General features: G+C 35.8%; 2 protein-coding genes and 1 long non-coding RNA gene across 5 annotated transcripts in view; 1 reads left to right on the top strand and 2 right to left on the bottom strand.

Moving 5' to 3' along the window:
- Positions 1 to 3,072: 3,072 nt before the first annotated feature.
- LOC131435179 (Y-box factor homolog) lies at positions 3,073 to 6,348 on the bottom strand. Its single transcript, XM_058602800.1, has one exon. It carries the CDS (start codon positions 6,048 to 6,050, stop codon positions 4,962 to 4,964), a length of 1,089 nt encoding a protein of 362 aa, XP_058458783.1. The 5' UTR covers positions 6,051 to 6,348; the 3' UTR covers positions 3,073 to 4,961.
- A 3,329-nt stretch (positions 6,349 to 9,677) lies between these two features.
- Positions 9,678 to 9,956, top strand: LOC131436987 (uncharacterized). The gene is made up of 3 exons (XR_009230684.1): positions 9,678 to 9,738; positions 9,801 to 9,862; positions 9,920 to 9,956. It is a non-coding gene; the product is annotated as an uncharacterized LOC131436987 (long non-coding RNA).
- A 3,873-nt stretch (positions 9,957 to 13,829) lies between these two features.
- Positions 13,830 to 16,726, bottom strand: part of LOC131437159 (triple functional domain protein) — a 181,212-nt gene continuing 178,315 nt past the window's right edge. For all 3 annotated transcript variants that reach the window (XM_058606325.1, XM_058606327.1, XM_058606326.1), the window contains 3 exons: positions 16,523 to 16,717; positions 16,245 to 16,454; positions 13,830 to 16,187 (listed from right to left, as the gene is read on the bottom strand). In XM_058606325.1, coding sequence (XP_058462308.1) covers positions 15,954 to 16,187; positions 16,245 to 16,454; positions 16,523 to 16,717 — 639 coding nt within the window. In that variant the 3' untranslated portion in view covers positions 13,830 to 15,953. The remainder of the gene's footprint in view (positions 16,188 to 16,244; positions 16,455 to 16,522; positions 16,718 to 16,726) is intronic.

Genomic DNA, 16,726 nt, shown 5'->3' on the forward strand with positions numbered 1-16,726 from the left:
CTGTACTAGATTATAGTAAAATTCAATTGTATGTTAAACAAAAATTTACAATCTTCATTCACTCCATTCTACCGTCTGTCATCTTTACTATTACAATACTGTCGAAACTGGTCTGGTGGCTATGTAAGTCGATTGTTTACTTTTCTTGTGGCTGTTAATTTGTATTTGAATTGTAAAATGTATGTAGTTATTAACGAAAAATTGTAGGCGTCTGACGATGGCTGAAGCATAGTAAGTTGAAACGATATGCTGAACAAAAAACGTTAAGAACAGTGTTTTAATTCTCTGCTCCAGGAGCTCTCCGATGGACTTTTTCAAAATTAGGTTAGTTTGAAAGCTGTGACTAGGTCGTTGATCAAGTTCGAAGATCAAATGGCTAAAACTTCCAGATACAATAGTGTAAATGACGTAACCGGCGAACAGAACTTTCTTCTATCTGCTGAAGTTTCGCTGAGATGACTGAACGGCTTCGAACTATTTAGGATCGTTGAAAGCTACGGTTGAGTCATTGATCAATCTAAAAAGTCAAATTACTGATACTTTCAGATAAGATCGGGTTCGTATGGCTGTTACTATTAAATCATTGCTCAAGTTCGAATGACAGCACATATTTTCAAGCCAAACAATTTTCTCCATCATGGCTCCTCTGTTTTGGACATATTTTGGATCGTTTGAAAGCTTCAAAGGCGATCAAGTTCTTATGTATTATTGCAAAGCGGGACATTTAGATTAAATGGTTATTTTCACTATTTAAATGAGATATTTATTACGAATAAAAATTTGCATTGTCTTCAGTAACTAAACTAAAAACTATTTTTATCTATAATATTCCTTCCCTTGAATAATTGTTCAAAACTAAAAAATTGTTTTTTGCCCCACTTAGTCTCCTGTAGGGTGCAAAGCGGGGTACTTTATAAAATCTCACGATAGTGCCGTTTACATTAACAAAAATTCATGAATATTTGAAAACCCAATCTTCCATCAACAATTGATAATTAGAATTATTAGAATTATTTATTTCATTTTTACAGAAACTGTTGAAAAATTACATTGAGTAGATTTACCCTGTACCCGCTTTGCCCCCCTTTCCCCTATTGATACGGTTTCGGGAATGAAACCGAATAAGCGACGTAAGCGTTGAATTTGCATGAATTGGTTCCAAAAACTAGCACTATGAAAAAAAAAGTTACAGGTGGTTTAATAAAAGCAATTGTTTTGATAGGAAAACTGCTGTCAATTACTTAATATTCAAAATACCAATTCAATATTCCTCCAGAAGTTTCATTAACAGTCAGCGGTTTCACAAATGATTTTCATGCTTTCGTACAAGAATGGCCAAATTTAATTACTTTGATCTGAAGCTGTATGATTTTAGTATGAATGATGTTTCATATAAAGAACGCAATTTTCCTTTTTGGATTAGTCTCGTACTATCAACTAGTTCTAAATTTTTTTGCTATGATTAACATAGTTAGGGCGTATTCAGCAATTTTCCTTTTTGGATTAGTCTCGTACTATCAACTAGTTCTAAATTTTTTTGCTATGATTAACATAGTTAGGGCATATTCAGGAGTGTTCTAGTTCTAGATGCAAAATTTATGTCAGTTTTCAAATTTAAATCTAGTAATTATAACAAAATAAACTGGCAGACACCGTTCTATTGACCAAATGCCATCATAAAATTGACAAAAATTTCAACGTCGTTGTTTTCCAAAACATATGTAGAACAGCCGCACCCTTAAATTTAACCAAAGCTACACCATTTATATTATATTTAGGAAACATTAGTAATAGCGAGACCCGCTATTTCTGTTCAATAAATTGAAACCAAATATAAAATTTAAATTTGAGCATTCACTTCAAATTTTTGAGTCGCATTATCAGAAATATTGTATATTTTTCAAGCATTTTTTTGTGATTTTACTTCTCATGGCCGGAACGAAGCTAGAAGTTCCGAATTATTCTCTATCCTGCCAAGCATCCAGCGAAAAACTACGCTAAAGACTAATGACATGACTATTGATTCCATAAACCATTTATGTAAAATTTGTTGTAAAATATTGTAAAACTGTTACACTAAAACTATATTTTTGCTTGAATACATTTCGCAGCTGAACTTAACAGGTAACTTTGCTATACCACAATCCACCCAGGTTAGATGTTGTGACTATACACAGAAATACAAATGTTTGTGCAGGCAAATCGAACCCTTAATAATCTCAGCTTCATCATTCATCTCATATTTTAAAACCATTGTCTAGAGCGAGATCTGCTGTCTCTGTTCAACACATTGGCTAAAATGGTAAGACAGTAATTGATGCATCTGATTCGAGTTTTCACATCGTCATGCCCTTAATTTTGCACATGTATCACATTATTTTTACTACGATGTTGCTCATTAGGGCCGAAGCGAATGTATTAATTCCGAATCCATCGCAATTCGCAAAGTTATCAGCAAAATGTAGGCCCTACAAATAAGATAACTATTAAAATAACTAAAGTTTTAGTTACGTTCGTCTTCGACGACAGTTTATGTTTAAGAGTTATGTCACAAAGCAGTAAAGTGTCTGATACTTATAAAGCACCTTTTAGTTTTGCTGCTAAGCGCAATATCCTAACTGACGTGCCGAATGAAAACATTTCTTTGACTTGCACTGATCGATTCAGGCTGCTTAGGGCTCCTCAATGCACAACAGCTAATGTTAAACTGTTATGCCATCTAGGCGTTCAACATAAACCGCTAAGCAGACAAAACTAAGCAGTATTCTACAAGAAGCAGATACTTTACGTCTGCTTGGCTTTGTTTTTTAAATGCTAGATGCCATAACAGTTCAACATCAACTGTAATGCACTGACGAGTCATAGACGAAACATAAAGAAAACTGAAAATGTTAATATACCTCCAGTACAAAAATAGGCTAATAATTGAAACAGTTTAACATGCAAAGAAAACTGAAATCGAAATTTGTTTTCCTACTAATCGACAAACTATTCACAATCTAACGTTGGATTACCCATGTGATATTTCAAAAAATAATATTGTAAAAAAAAATGCAAGTAAAACAACATGAATCAGTTTTTTCAATTTTTTTGCAGATTTAATCCATTTTTTTAATGTTTCCATAAATCAATTACAGTAGATTATGTTTTTCTGATGACAAAATAGCGAGTTCATGTTCGCGGCAGATGGTTTGTCTCTTGTGTTTAGTTCTTCTTATTCTCGTGAATGTGCCCTCAGCATTAACCTGAATTGTATTCTTATTTCTTATGTATTCTTTTTCCTCACCATGTAGCAATCAAACGTGTTTTATCTCTATTACTAGTACAAGTTTTCTTTCTTATTTAGGTAGTTTACTTTTATCAATCCTTACTGATTATAGCTTGGTTTTATATAACTGGTTGTAATTCATTTCATTCCTTCAATCATGTCAATTGTTATTTCACTCACTTGATGTTGTGACTGATCGACAAGTTCATTCAGTGCTGTTTTAAGGATTTTATCTCCGCATTTTTTGCATTTGTTATGAATATTACTTGTGGTTGAAAGAGGGGTTAGATATTGTTTAAAATAAAATTTTACGCGTCGAAAACATCGATATAAAATGCTTTTCTTTCTATGCATTGATAAGGTATAAAAACATGTAATTATGTGTGGCGGTATCAAGAATTTTTAGCCTAAAACAAAAGATGGGACGCATTTAGAGCGCCTGTTTCAAATACTAAAAATATCTTGCTCGTAACTATCTCGTGAAGCAAACACAAATACAAAAAAAGTAACACGAACGATATAAAAGCGCGAGAAGAAAAAGTAAACGAGACCTAAATTGACGTAAAAGATCTAGTCTTTTTGTGACCATCATAGTTTCTTTTCCGATGTCTCGATTCTCTCTTTTTCTTTTCCTGCTGGATTATGTGTACCTTACTTTAACATTTTTCTCTACTTTTGCAGTGTAATAAGATTTTTAATTTCGTTTGAATATTGTATACTTTTAGTATAATAAATTTCTTGCTTCTGCTTTCTGGTATTACTATCATTTTTAAACATTTGCAAATCAAGAGCTATTATTTTGAACCAAACCGAATATTGGTTATTTCGATATTTTCATCTATTATAATTGAACCAATTTTGTTAACTTGACGGTAGTAAAAAAACGTTTCCTAATCACTCGAACTTTGCAGGTCCGATACAACAAAAACATGTGTTTCAAATTTAGAAAACGATACGAAAAAACAATACAGAGTGATATAAACATTGTACGGGGATGTTTCAGTCGTTCGACTACCGTGGCCTGAGTGAAACGGTACTACTAACGGTGTGATGGATGTGAGACGGAAACGTCGAATCTTTCTCCAAGGATATCATCAAAGCCCCATGATGTTGTGAGGCCTCCACAGAGACTGTGCATTTTTGGTTGGTTGCGAAGTTATTCGTGGATGGTTGTGGGATGGAGATACTCATCAACAGTCTGTTTTAAATGCTGCCCGTCACTGTTAATTGCACTGTTAGAGAATCGTCTGACTAGCCAGCGAAAATAGTAACTTCCGACCTAACCCGATGTGCTCCGCCGCACTACTCTTTCAAACGAGCTGCTGCTTATGCATTGACATTTGATGGTTGCATTTGCTTTTCCGATTCGATTCAAAATTTTAACATTTTCCCGCTATACAACACGATCCAATATTCAATTTGGTTGTGAATTGAATAGTTACTTTTAAAATAGTATAGGATTTTTTACTGTTCTATATTCTACAGGTTGCTTCTTCTTTCCGCTTCAAAACAGAGAGACTACATCCCAAGAGACAATCTATACACATTCGCGTGGCCAACTGGAGAATGTAGGTATGTTGAAATGTTGACCAGCTGTTGGATGTTTGTTATGTGTAGGTGATGTTATAATGTTGTTCTTAGTTACCATTCTGCGCTTTCTTTTTCTTCTTTTGCTTGCTCACATACTTGATGTTCAGGCAGAGCTTTCTGTGGTGGTATTTTGGACAGCATTATTGTTGCCACCAGTTCCACCATCGCTTCTCGGTCTTTGAGAATTTCGTGGTCCACGACGCGGATAGCGGGGGCGTCCACCACCTCGTCCCGGAGGCATACGGCGTGGTTGTTCTGGTCCATTCTGTTGATAATCGTTTTGATAATCTCCACGATATCCTCCTCGGCGTGGAGGACCTCCTGGACCACCCATAGCACGGCCTCCATTGCGATAATTGCGACGGAAAAAGCGTCTTTGGCCACCACGTCCACCTTGACGATGCCCATTTTGACCATCATCCATTTGATTCTGATCCATCATTCCATTGTCGTTCATTGGTGGACCGTCGCGACGAGGCCCTCTCATTGGAGGTCCTCGATAATACGAGGAGTAACCACCACGTCCGCGCGGCGGGAAACGGCGCATTTGTGGGGGTGGTGGTTGATGTTTCATTTGTTGCTGCTGTGGCTGCTGCTGTGGCTGCTGCTGTTGTTGTTGTTGTTGTTGTTGCTGTTGCTGCGGTGGTTGTTGTCCTTCCAACTGTCCGTCTCCATTTTGATCTTCATTTGATCTTGGAGGACCAGGACGACGCTGACCACGCTTCTGCCACCACTGACGATACCCACGACGTTTTTCAGCAGCATAAGGACTTCCCTTCACCGCTTCACCTTGAGGACCGGTTACATTTGCTGCTTCGTTACCTTTCTCGCCAATGACAACGTCAAATTCTACAACTTCACCATCACCAACAGAACGGACGGCTTTTTTCGGGTTATTCCGGGCTATCGCAGATTGATGAACAAACACATCTTCTTGCGTATCACCACGATTGATGAAACCATATCCACTTTTCACATTGAACCATTTGACCACACCAGTTACCTTTGTGGCTATTATTTCTTTTTGCTGCTGTGGGACAGCAGCCGCCGCCGCTGCTGTTGCCTTATTGTTCGGCGGGGACTGTTGTTCCGGTTGCTGCTGCTGCTGTTGTAGCGGAACTTGCTGCTGTTGCGGAGGTGGCTGCTGTAGAGGCTGCTGTTCTGGCGCACTTACTGCCTGTTGGTCAGCCATGTTGTTATAGCTCTTCCTAGTGATTAGATGTATAGACGGCACTACACTTTTTTCGAATTGGAAAAACTCGGATGTTGATGCTTTATTTCAGTATGACTATTAGATGTTGGTTGCTGGTTGTTACGATGTAAAAAATAACGTAATAGTCATGCTATTTTGGATCGTATTTCTGGCGAATTCACGGATTTTACTTTCCCATTTAGAAGCACAGTCACATTTTTACTTTTTCACCAAGGCAGCTGCTGGTACCGCATGTCGGAACACACGACTTGGGAAGAACGGAGCGAAAAAATTTCTACCCTGTATGATGATAATCTTGTTATCCTGCTTACACTAGCGTATGCCGAATTACGGTAGAAAGAAAACACATGAAAATTAACGTTTGTCTGATAGGTACACACCGAGTGCGTTTAGAACTTACCTGCTTCAGGCATGCGTAGTCCGTAAATGACACACACATACCAGTGTGTCAGTTACCCTGTTTATGACTATTCTTATGACGTCACCGGCTACAATTATGAATACATTTTGAAGCGCTTTTGAACCAAGAAATTCTTTTATAAATTTGGTATTGTAACTTGTTAAAATAACAGGTATCAAAAACAGTTACAGCTTTATTATAGTTCTGTTACGATCTGTTAATCAGGTGACATTATCGTAATAACATTTAGTATATTTTTCATTAAGTTTTTACTCTGATCATCGAAAAATATTTGATATCTATTTGACAATATCGAATCGGAAGCAGTTACGCTGGAATAAGCTCGTAAATTATCACAACCATCATTAGTGTCACAACTGCGTGATGACGTTAATTTCAATAAACCGAACCTTAACGTCTAATCAATTTCCCTCTTCAATTTTATTTGATAAATGTGCAATATTTGAAAATTCCTGTACAGAATTTGTTGTTAACTCTGATGGTGCCATTTCCACTAACACATTCTGACTTCACCGAGCTAACCTTGACCGTACAAAACATTTGTATTTGACATAACTGTCTACCCGCATTTGACAGATTAGAACAAGGCGAACTGGAAACTATACGAAATGTTATTTTTTAGTACAATTTGAAATGGCTGGTACACTTCAGATGAAATATATGGAAATTGCGCAGTAATGTAAACCGAGAAAACATACCGTTCAAGAATTTTTTTTTAGTTAAAAATTTTTTAACAAAGCAAAAAAAAATATTTCAGAAATGAGTTGTAGAATTGATCCAGGTGCGCTGATATTTTAAATATGTTCTATGTTTTTCCCAATTACTCAACTTATGTGAACTTTGATTCAATTTGAATTGAAAATCACTTTCTTTATTATGGAAAATAGAGTTCCTGCAAAACCGTCTGGTGTTTATTTGTTTATGGTTTCAATATAATTTCTTTTGAAACACAGGTAAAATGACAACGAACCTGTAAATTACGATTAGGAACCTTGAACGTTTTGATAGTAGGGAAACGCAAACCCACTTTCATCTCAGCTCCATCTTTCATCACATATACTAAAACAATTAGTTTTTCGCATCACTGTAGCTGCAGTACAATATTACACATACGTAGAAATATTTTATCTGTAATATAACTTCTTAGAGCCGAATTAATTACAATTCGTTGATTAGAAGTCGAGTAACCCTCCGAATATTGTGACGATTCTACTGATGAGGTTGCTGTTGCGCTAATTATCACACTTTTTTTTTATTGCAATGGGCATAGATTTTTCGATCCTATATAGTGATTTTCACTGTCGGCTAGAAAAGATTGCGATGCGATAAGATAGCGACAAAATGCCGCAAAGATAGCGAAACTGTCATTCGCATCGATTCAACCCCTTCGAGACCACAAGCCAGAAAAAAATATTTTTTAAATTGACCGTTACAACAACTAATTATTAAGAAAACTGCAGTCATAATTAATTAATATTGATAATGCGTATGATTATGGCTTTAACTTGCACGGATTTTTTAAGCGTGTGCTATTTATTTGACATAATGTACGATTCAGACGATCCGCCTCCTTCCGTCACCGTCACCGAAACGTCAGCTTCCGTCAAAATTAGTTTAATACTTTCTTTACCGGAACGTTCACACGCTCCGTCCGTTAAGACGTTCCGTGACGGTGACGTTGCGTGTGAATGGCTCCATAAGAATGCATGTAATTAATGTTGACGGTGCCAGTGACGGAGATTGACTGTGACAAAAGAAGACGGATCGTCTGAATCGTACGTAATTATTATTTTGTGCTTAGTATGTACCCTTTTCATTTATATTTTGTATTAATCGACGCCTTGGTTTTCAAAACCTCGTGCTTTAATCGATTGTGCTATTTGTCTACTCTAAAAGGTTGGTCGTCTTTGACAGATATACATTTGTTGATGCTTTCGATGAAATAACAATTGTCGCTAAGGAATTTTACCAGTTGAACATGCAATTGGCCTCAATCCAACAGCCGATTAATTTTTCTTTTGGCTCTAATGCTAGTTAATTTCAATACAACAGACAGCGAAGGGGTTAAAAAAACTGTCCAATTTTCTGGCAGCGATGCCAGGTGAAATTTTAGGCGTCTGCGTATTAGAAATGGTCCTATGCGACCTCAATGTTTAGAAGTATGACGAAAAAACCAAACGAAAACCCTACAGTAATAGCAAAAGTCATTAAAATGGATGATTGTTTATAAAAAATTCGAACATCTGCAAAAAAGTCGGCTTAATTGCAAAGTCTGCTAACAAACGAAATTTCAAATTTACATATCAATCCGCAAACCTGGCATCAGTGGTTCTGACGCTCATTATTTCCTAAGACAAGACCTGACATCTGGGGGGGCTGCTTTTGTTCCAAAATGGACCAGTTTCTGATTGGCTGATTTTGATGTTGCCACCTGCACATTGTGAAAAGGAAAAACTTTTGCAGGGTACGCGAGCAATGATGCCAAGTATAAAGAAAATCAGAAAACAAATTTATTAAAATGTATAATTTTAGCTCACCAATGATAATGAAAATTTTCGGAGAAAGTTTCACTTTTTTTTTAATCTCATTGGTAATAAATGTTGATAGTGGCAGAACTGTGTAATTAAAATAGGCATCAAGCCGTTTTTCTTTTTAGTAAATTAAAGTGTAACCTCGAAAGTGTGTATAGTTTCACGAGAAGAATGAACTGTTGTGTTCCACACTGTGGTCGCATTAAGCAGTTCTATCCAAACCTGACTTTTTCCGGTTTCCAAAAGATCCGGTAATACGTCAACAATGGATTCGATTTTTCGTTCAACATGAGATATTTCGTGTTTTGTCATCAAAGATCAATTAATTGTTTTTAAGCATTAATATATAATAAAGAAATGCATTCACCGAAACATGTTTTATGTTTATTTCAAATCAAAAACCTAAAGTCTAAAAATTTAAATGTGATATTTTTTTCCTAGCATAGTTATTTAAAAAATCTGTAAATATGGCTACACTGTAGCCGATACGTTGGTATTTATTTCACAGGGCGAAAATGACGAGAAGGATGATTCGGAAGGAAGAATAAGAAGCCAGTTGTCAGGTCTTGTCTTAGATTATTTCGCAATCCTGCGACGATTCCGTCGCATTCTATGTCAAGCTGAAAACCCAGCCCGGTGGCAAGGATAGGGCGCTCCAGCAAGTGCTATCGTAGCCAACATCTGGGGCATTTGGTGGGCAATCAGATCGCTCAGAGTAAGGGTAAACAAACATTCGAGCATTTCAAATCGAGTAAAATCTCAATTTCCTTATCGTAGTGATGATATTCTGATCGATACTTTGCGGGGAAGTGCGGTAAAGGATACTGAATAAACAAGTAGTCTGTAAAATCCAATTTTTTGTAAGCCATTCTTCTTCATTGTTTCGGTTTTTCCAGAATGATGCTGGCCACAGTTTCATGACGTCATAGCAGGGGGCTGGGAAAAACCGAAACAATGAAGAAGAATGGCTTACAAAAAATTGGATTTTACAGACTACTTGTTTATTCAGTATCCTTTACCGCACTTCCCCGCAAAGTATCGATCAGAATATCATCACTACGATAAGGAAATTGAGATTTTACTCGATTTGAAATGCTCGAATGTTTGTTTACCCTTACTCTGAGCGATCTGATTGCCCACCAAATGCCCCAGATGTTGGCTACGATAGCACTTGCTGGAGCGCCCGATCCTTGCCACCGAGCTGGTTTTTCCAGAATGATGCTGGCCACAGTTTCATGACGTCATAGCAGGGGGCTGTGAAAACCACTATATTTGCTACCCTAATAGCGCTAGCAAAATCAAAGGGAGCTGCACTGAAAAGAACGACGTGGTAGTTCTAACTGTGATGGCATGGTAAAAAAAACAATGACCAATAAACTATCAAGTTTACCATGACTAATGAATAAAGTGTCATAATATCTTTGAAACGACAACGCGCATGTTTAATTCGAATTTGATGTCGTATCGAATAATCATACAAATGTTTTCAGTTTCACCATGGATTTCATTACAATTACTATACATATATAAGGCGAGATTGAAAAGATTTTCCAACGGCTTTAGCCAAACATAATTCAAATTTTATAACTATCAAGAACATTTTATATTGTAAAAAGTTAAGTTTTGTCGTGTGCGAATGAATGTAGCTCGCGAACGTCTTTTGTAATTTATATAAAAATACATCAGAGCTGTTCTCCCCAATTTCGTGTAATTTGTTTCTTAGCTGCAAGAAAACGATGGATGTTCAGAATTTTATGAGCTCATTATTGACAGGACGATGGGAAAGCTGTCACCCGAATATTGAAATGGTGCCATAACAAGTCAACTTCCAGAACCGGTAACAGCGACATCGAAATATAAACTGTTGCCTACAAATATAACGTTCATTTTATTCGGCAATGTTTTACAGCGAAAAGCAAAAGGCAGTCATATGTGTCATGAATGTCTCGAAATATATAAAAACATTAGACTTAAATAAAATAAAATATGTGAGAATCAAATTGTTTTTATAGAATATAAGCGAAAACGTCTATGTAATATGTACTGTACTATTACATGGTAAAATCCGATATTATTTTTCAACCATTTAAAAATATTTTGAATACAACATATATCAGAAACAACGGAGAATGTGTGGTACAATATACAACAAGTTAATAGTGAATATTGAAAATTATCATGTACTTGTGCATCATTGTTCAAATAAACATGATATAACATTTTCTGCCAAAATTCACAATTTACTCTTTTTAAAATTTAGCAGTTCAATATGCTAGCGAATACCATGATCTTTATTTTAGAGTAGCATTTAGTTGAAAAATCCGTACGTCGTCATTCAGAATAGAAGTATATGGGTCGGAATTCGTAAAAAAATGATTTTTTTTGTTTGAATGCTGATGACTAGGTTCTTTTTGATTATTAAAATTCAATGTAGAATTTAATTTTAAAAAATGTTGTAAAACAAAATTCATTCCTCCCTCCTCGTAGACTTTCGTAGACTTTCCAATTATCATCCCCCCCTCCTAAAAAATCTACGTAGATTTTTCTTTGTCAAAAAACAATTTTTTTAATCATTTTTCAGTGAAAGGTTACTAAGTCTTCAATCACTGATAGATTTTTATAGTTTACATTCTGTAATAAGATTAAATGAAATCTGATCCAGTACCGTATTCATAAAGTCTTAGTTATTGAAGATATTCAAGAGGTAAAGATATACAATAAATCTCTAACAGCTTCGTTGGATGCATGATGAGAAAGCAAATGTGATTAAAATCCCATAGTATGTAAACAGCCGTTCGTGGGTATACGATTTTTAGACGAGGAACGATAAGATAGTAGGTTAACACACAGTTTTAATGTTTTTGTAATATCTTTCATAACCAATAAACTTACAGTTTCCCTTGAAAAAGACCATAACCAGTGGTCGAAACGTCGAGCACTATATAACAGCAGTTCTTATTTAACAGACCGGTAAAGCTGAAACCATAATTATTGCAAAATAAAATCAACAATTTTATGGGTGGAAATAGTTGGTTGGTTCGATTTCAACCTCTGGGATGTATTTTTAGGCAAATGTTTACTTTCGCAATTCCAATCATTTTGAATTTTCAAATCCGTTTTTGGTTGGAAGAAACCACACTGACAACTACTTCACGTCAGAACAAAAATATGAATAACTTTTTTCTTATCTTTTCTTTATTTTCTTTTATTTTTTCACTTCGATAGGGAATAGAAGAATGAAAGAAAAAAATATAGAGTCGCCTGTATTTGAGTATACTTCTACTTGGTCATAGAACTACGGAGTATCTCATTTGAAAATCACTTTCACAGTACAGATTCCAGTCGACGATGTTTTTGTCAGTGTGTCAAGGTTATTCGACGTGACAAATTGCAATTCTGCTCTCAAGCATTTGGTTGAATACACAATTTCAACAGTCTTTTTGATCAATCGAAGGAAACGCGCGGCCGGCTAATTAAACTAAGTAAATTGCATGAAGGCAAACACCCCCCCCCCCCCCCCCCTCCCCCCTCGTAGACAAACGTAAACTTTTGTCAGACTCCCCGCTCCCCCCAGTGAGTCTACGTGGTTTATGAACGGTCCCTTACCGTTCTCACTTCCACAATAACTTCCACTCACATATCACTTCACTTGATTATACCTATTACCAGTATCAGGTACAGTGTAGTGATGACTGTAGTGAAAAAAATCATTTGTCGTACAAAATGTTGGTGACGTTATATTCATAAAACATCAAGTTCATCAAAGTCACAATCACTCCACTTGGTTTTCACCGTGTAGTGATGCCTGGTAATGAGAGCTATGATTTCTTGGGAAAGTCAATACCCAATCCGTTGTTTGTAAGCTGAGTAAAAAGCAAAATAATATGCTGACTCGACTAATGAGATGACTATTGGTACAATTCACGCGTTTTTTTAGAACGGCCAATAAGCAACCTGTCAACTCCCACTTAAGAAAGAAAGCTATGAATGAATAGAGTATTAAATTTAAGACCAGACGAAAGAGAAAACTTTTTCCTGCCGTTTACTATTATGACTTACTCTCAGCGAGTGCCGAGTCATTCGAAATTACTCTTCAAAGTGAATGTTGATGGATGGCTTATTGGCCGTTATAAAAAACGCGTGAATTCCCCTATACCAATCAATATTGAAATGTTGTGTGCTATTGTTGAAATGTATACTAGTACTGATAATTTTGAGGATTGTGGAAGTGAACCGAAATATTACGGTAGATTTGCGGAGTGGATCAATGCCAACCTGTGTACTGTTGAATGTTTCGTCTTCAATTGAACAGTGCATAGCAGAAACTGTTGTTGTTGTTGTCGTTTAGTAGTGACTACAACCACGCGTGGGTCGTTAAATAAATTAAATATTTACAATTCACCGCATATGCGCCGCATATAAATTAAATATTTACAATTCATTTTTTTTAGTTCTGTTCACAAACACTAACTCATCTAATGAAACACTAGAACTAAACACTAACTTATCTAGTATAGTATGCTATCAGTTAGCGGAGGAGCGTCTCAGCAGGATCTGAGGAGCATCCTATATCACTGAACGTTACAAATTAAAGTAGTTTTCCAATTATTTTTCCTTGATTATACAGATTTTAACCTCCGAGGTTAAATAAACAACATAATTGGATTGGTAATCGATCGTTTTACTCAGCCCGGTGTTTTTGCCTCTTTTGAATACCATGATTATTTTGAACTTATGGGGGATATGAGTAAGGGATTCAAACATTTTGGATATGTTTACAGGAAAATATTAAACAACATCGACGAGTTACTTTGAATGATTTTCATGCATTTTTATTCACTGTTTGTCACATAACTTTTTCATATATGCACGAAGATTCTTCATAATTCATAGAATCTTATACCGGTTTATCCTTTTTATTTTCTTTTGTATAGCGAATTGGGTGACCATAATTTATAATTAGGATAAATTTATAAATTAAACATAACATATTACTAGTAAATATTATCACACAAATTTTTACAGAACTCTCATCTGTGAACATTCTCCGCGGTCTTCTTTCCGTTCTGATTTAATCCACAAAATCTTCCTGTATTCAATTTGTCCTTTTGCTACCATCATTCAGTAACAACGCAACTTGAAATCAAAGTATAGAATTTTGACCAAAGATTTTCTCACTGCACTCCGGGATCATCTCGCCCCTACCTATATTCACAACTCATATCCGTGCGGAAATTTATCGCAAATAAGAAATTGATTTTCACTCGTCTGATTTCATGTGTAATCACAGTTCAATAAAATGAATTAATTATTTGTTCGTGTAAGCGGAGTGTGTTTCTTCTGGATAGTAAACATGAGATTTTAGACTTAGAAGTCATCATTACATATATGTCCCAATACAGTACACACGCAACCGGTGACGGTCTGATAAACAACCCTAGCATAAAAATCGACTAATTTTTGGCTCGATTAAAGCACATTAATTTTTTTTTTCAGAATGAATGTTTGGTGGCAATTATACGGAGACAGCCACAGTAGTAGTTACTTGTTTAAATAGTTAGAATAACTAAGAAAAAATTGCGTTCATTGTTGTTCAGGAAGTCTGCATGGAATTTCAAATATAAGCTTTCGAGAGATGATTGTAAGATTGTTTTAATATTTTTTTGATCCATTCGAGTTTTTTCAATTAAGCTAGGAAAAACGGTTTCAAAGTTCAAAAGTTCAAATAAAAATCTCAGTCAAGTTACGGGTTCAACAAGAAATCGTAATACTTTTCAGTAGGTTAATGACTTATCTCATGAAATTTCAGTACACCAGAAAAAAAAGTTGCTCCACTCACACTCACACATACGAGCTAGAAAATGCTACCACCCTCTTGCATAGAAAGAGGCCACGACGATTGGCGTTAGCGGGAAATAAAAATATGTATCAACCGATGCATACTCAGTACAGTTCAGGAGGTAATACTTAATAGAACAGAAAATAAACAGTCAATTCGTTCTATCATTGTATGGACGTTGCGAAAAAATATCGTTATTGTATTAGCTGCTGCCGATAAATACTGCTAACCAAAAACGAATCGATCGTAATAAAATAAAAGGCCAAACGCTAATCAGCAGCTTTCAGTTTCAAAATTATCGAAAAATATGCTCCTATCTTGACTGCGGTCCGTTCGCGCCTTTTTGCTAGATTCTTCGCCAACATAACATGATCACCATGTGATAGTTCTGGTTTATGTTGCTAGTCTAATTCTATTACTGTGCTATAATTTTAGTTAATCCTGTTCGCTTTGCTCTGGTTTCTGTGTTTGCCTTACCTTCTGAATATAACCATGTTAATAAAATATATTTTGTTACCCAAGTTTGATAGTTTTGTTACTGCTGCAATATTCTAACTGTTGTTTGTTGTTCTTTTGTTATATCATTCGCGAATATAATAGTGTAGAGTTCATTATTACATTTTTTTTGTTCAATTTGCCACAAATCACCATTTTTTGGTAAGCATCTGATTTATCATTCTATTTCAAATTTTGACAATTAATTTCTTCAATAAAGAATGAATTTATTTTTGTCTGCATCACTTTATCCATTTATCATAATCGTTTGCTATATATAATAATAATAATAATTACAAATTATTTATTACTTCCTTACCTAAAATTTGTTGGTTTCCTTTCATGAAATTGGTTTGATTTTTTCTTCACATTGTCATCATGTGAGTCGTCTGCTGACTTTGTTAGTATCGGAACGATAATGTTCGATATAATTTTTCCTTGCCCTATTTCCGTTAAACGCTTACTCTAGAGCTGTTTGTTCTAAACGGTTGTAAATAGATGTGTTCACTTAAATGAAACTGATAAAATTACGCTTCAGCATATGTTGTTCTATTTGTATCATTCCGTTTAAGTGTGTTTTTTTTTTTGTTTGCTTCTTATGAGTCCTTCGTTAGCTCCTTTTGATAGGCGATAGGACTTTGTATTGCTTTGAGAAAGTCGTTCTGCGTCTGCAGAATGTTGCGTATGGTGTTGAGCCACTCAGTATGCAGCTCGATCGTTGGCGCGGTACAAATAAAACTAAGACTGGTGCGCTGTGGATCGATTGAGCAAAGCGAAAATCGATTACCGTTGGTTTGGTCGGATAAATCCTGCAAAGTCATTTTGTTGACCTAGAAAAAAAAATATTTGTTGAATTATTCTGCCTGTTTTGAACCAGTTTGACATACCTGTATGTGTGCCTTGTAAATGTAGCTCGGACTAGTGAACTGCGTCTTTTTACCGATGATTTCCGCGAAGATAATGTTCTGTTCGAACAAGAACACATGCAGTTCCTTCGGTTTTTGAGTGTTGTACGAATTCTTATCACTACTACTGGCACCTTCGACACAATAAAGCGGACCGTGCAGCAGTAGCTTGCCCTGTGCCGTAATTTTTCCCTAGATAGAAAATAAAGCGGCATTGTTTACACCGTCGAGTAAGTACATTTTTTAATATGGTGAACTACCTCAAATTTTTGCAATCGACCAACATCCATCATATCATTGGCCGCCTTAGGAACTACTCGCATTATATGCATTGCATCTTTCAATCCTGGAATCTCCTCGGTGAGACCGGCCCTCTGAGTATGCTTCAGGATATCTTTCAACAGTAACTCGTACTTCATTATTCTTTGGACAGGTTTAATGAGCATATCTCCTAACTGAAACGA

Source organism: Malaya genurostris, chromosome 3 (genome assembly GCF_030247185.1).
Source record: "Malaya genurostris strain Urasoe2022 chromosome 3, Malgen_1.1, whole genome shotgun sequence".
Lineage (NCBI taxonomy): Eukaryota > Metazoa > Arthropoda > Insecta > Diptera > Culicidae > Malaya > Malaya genurostris.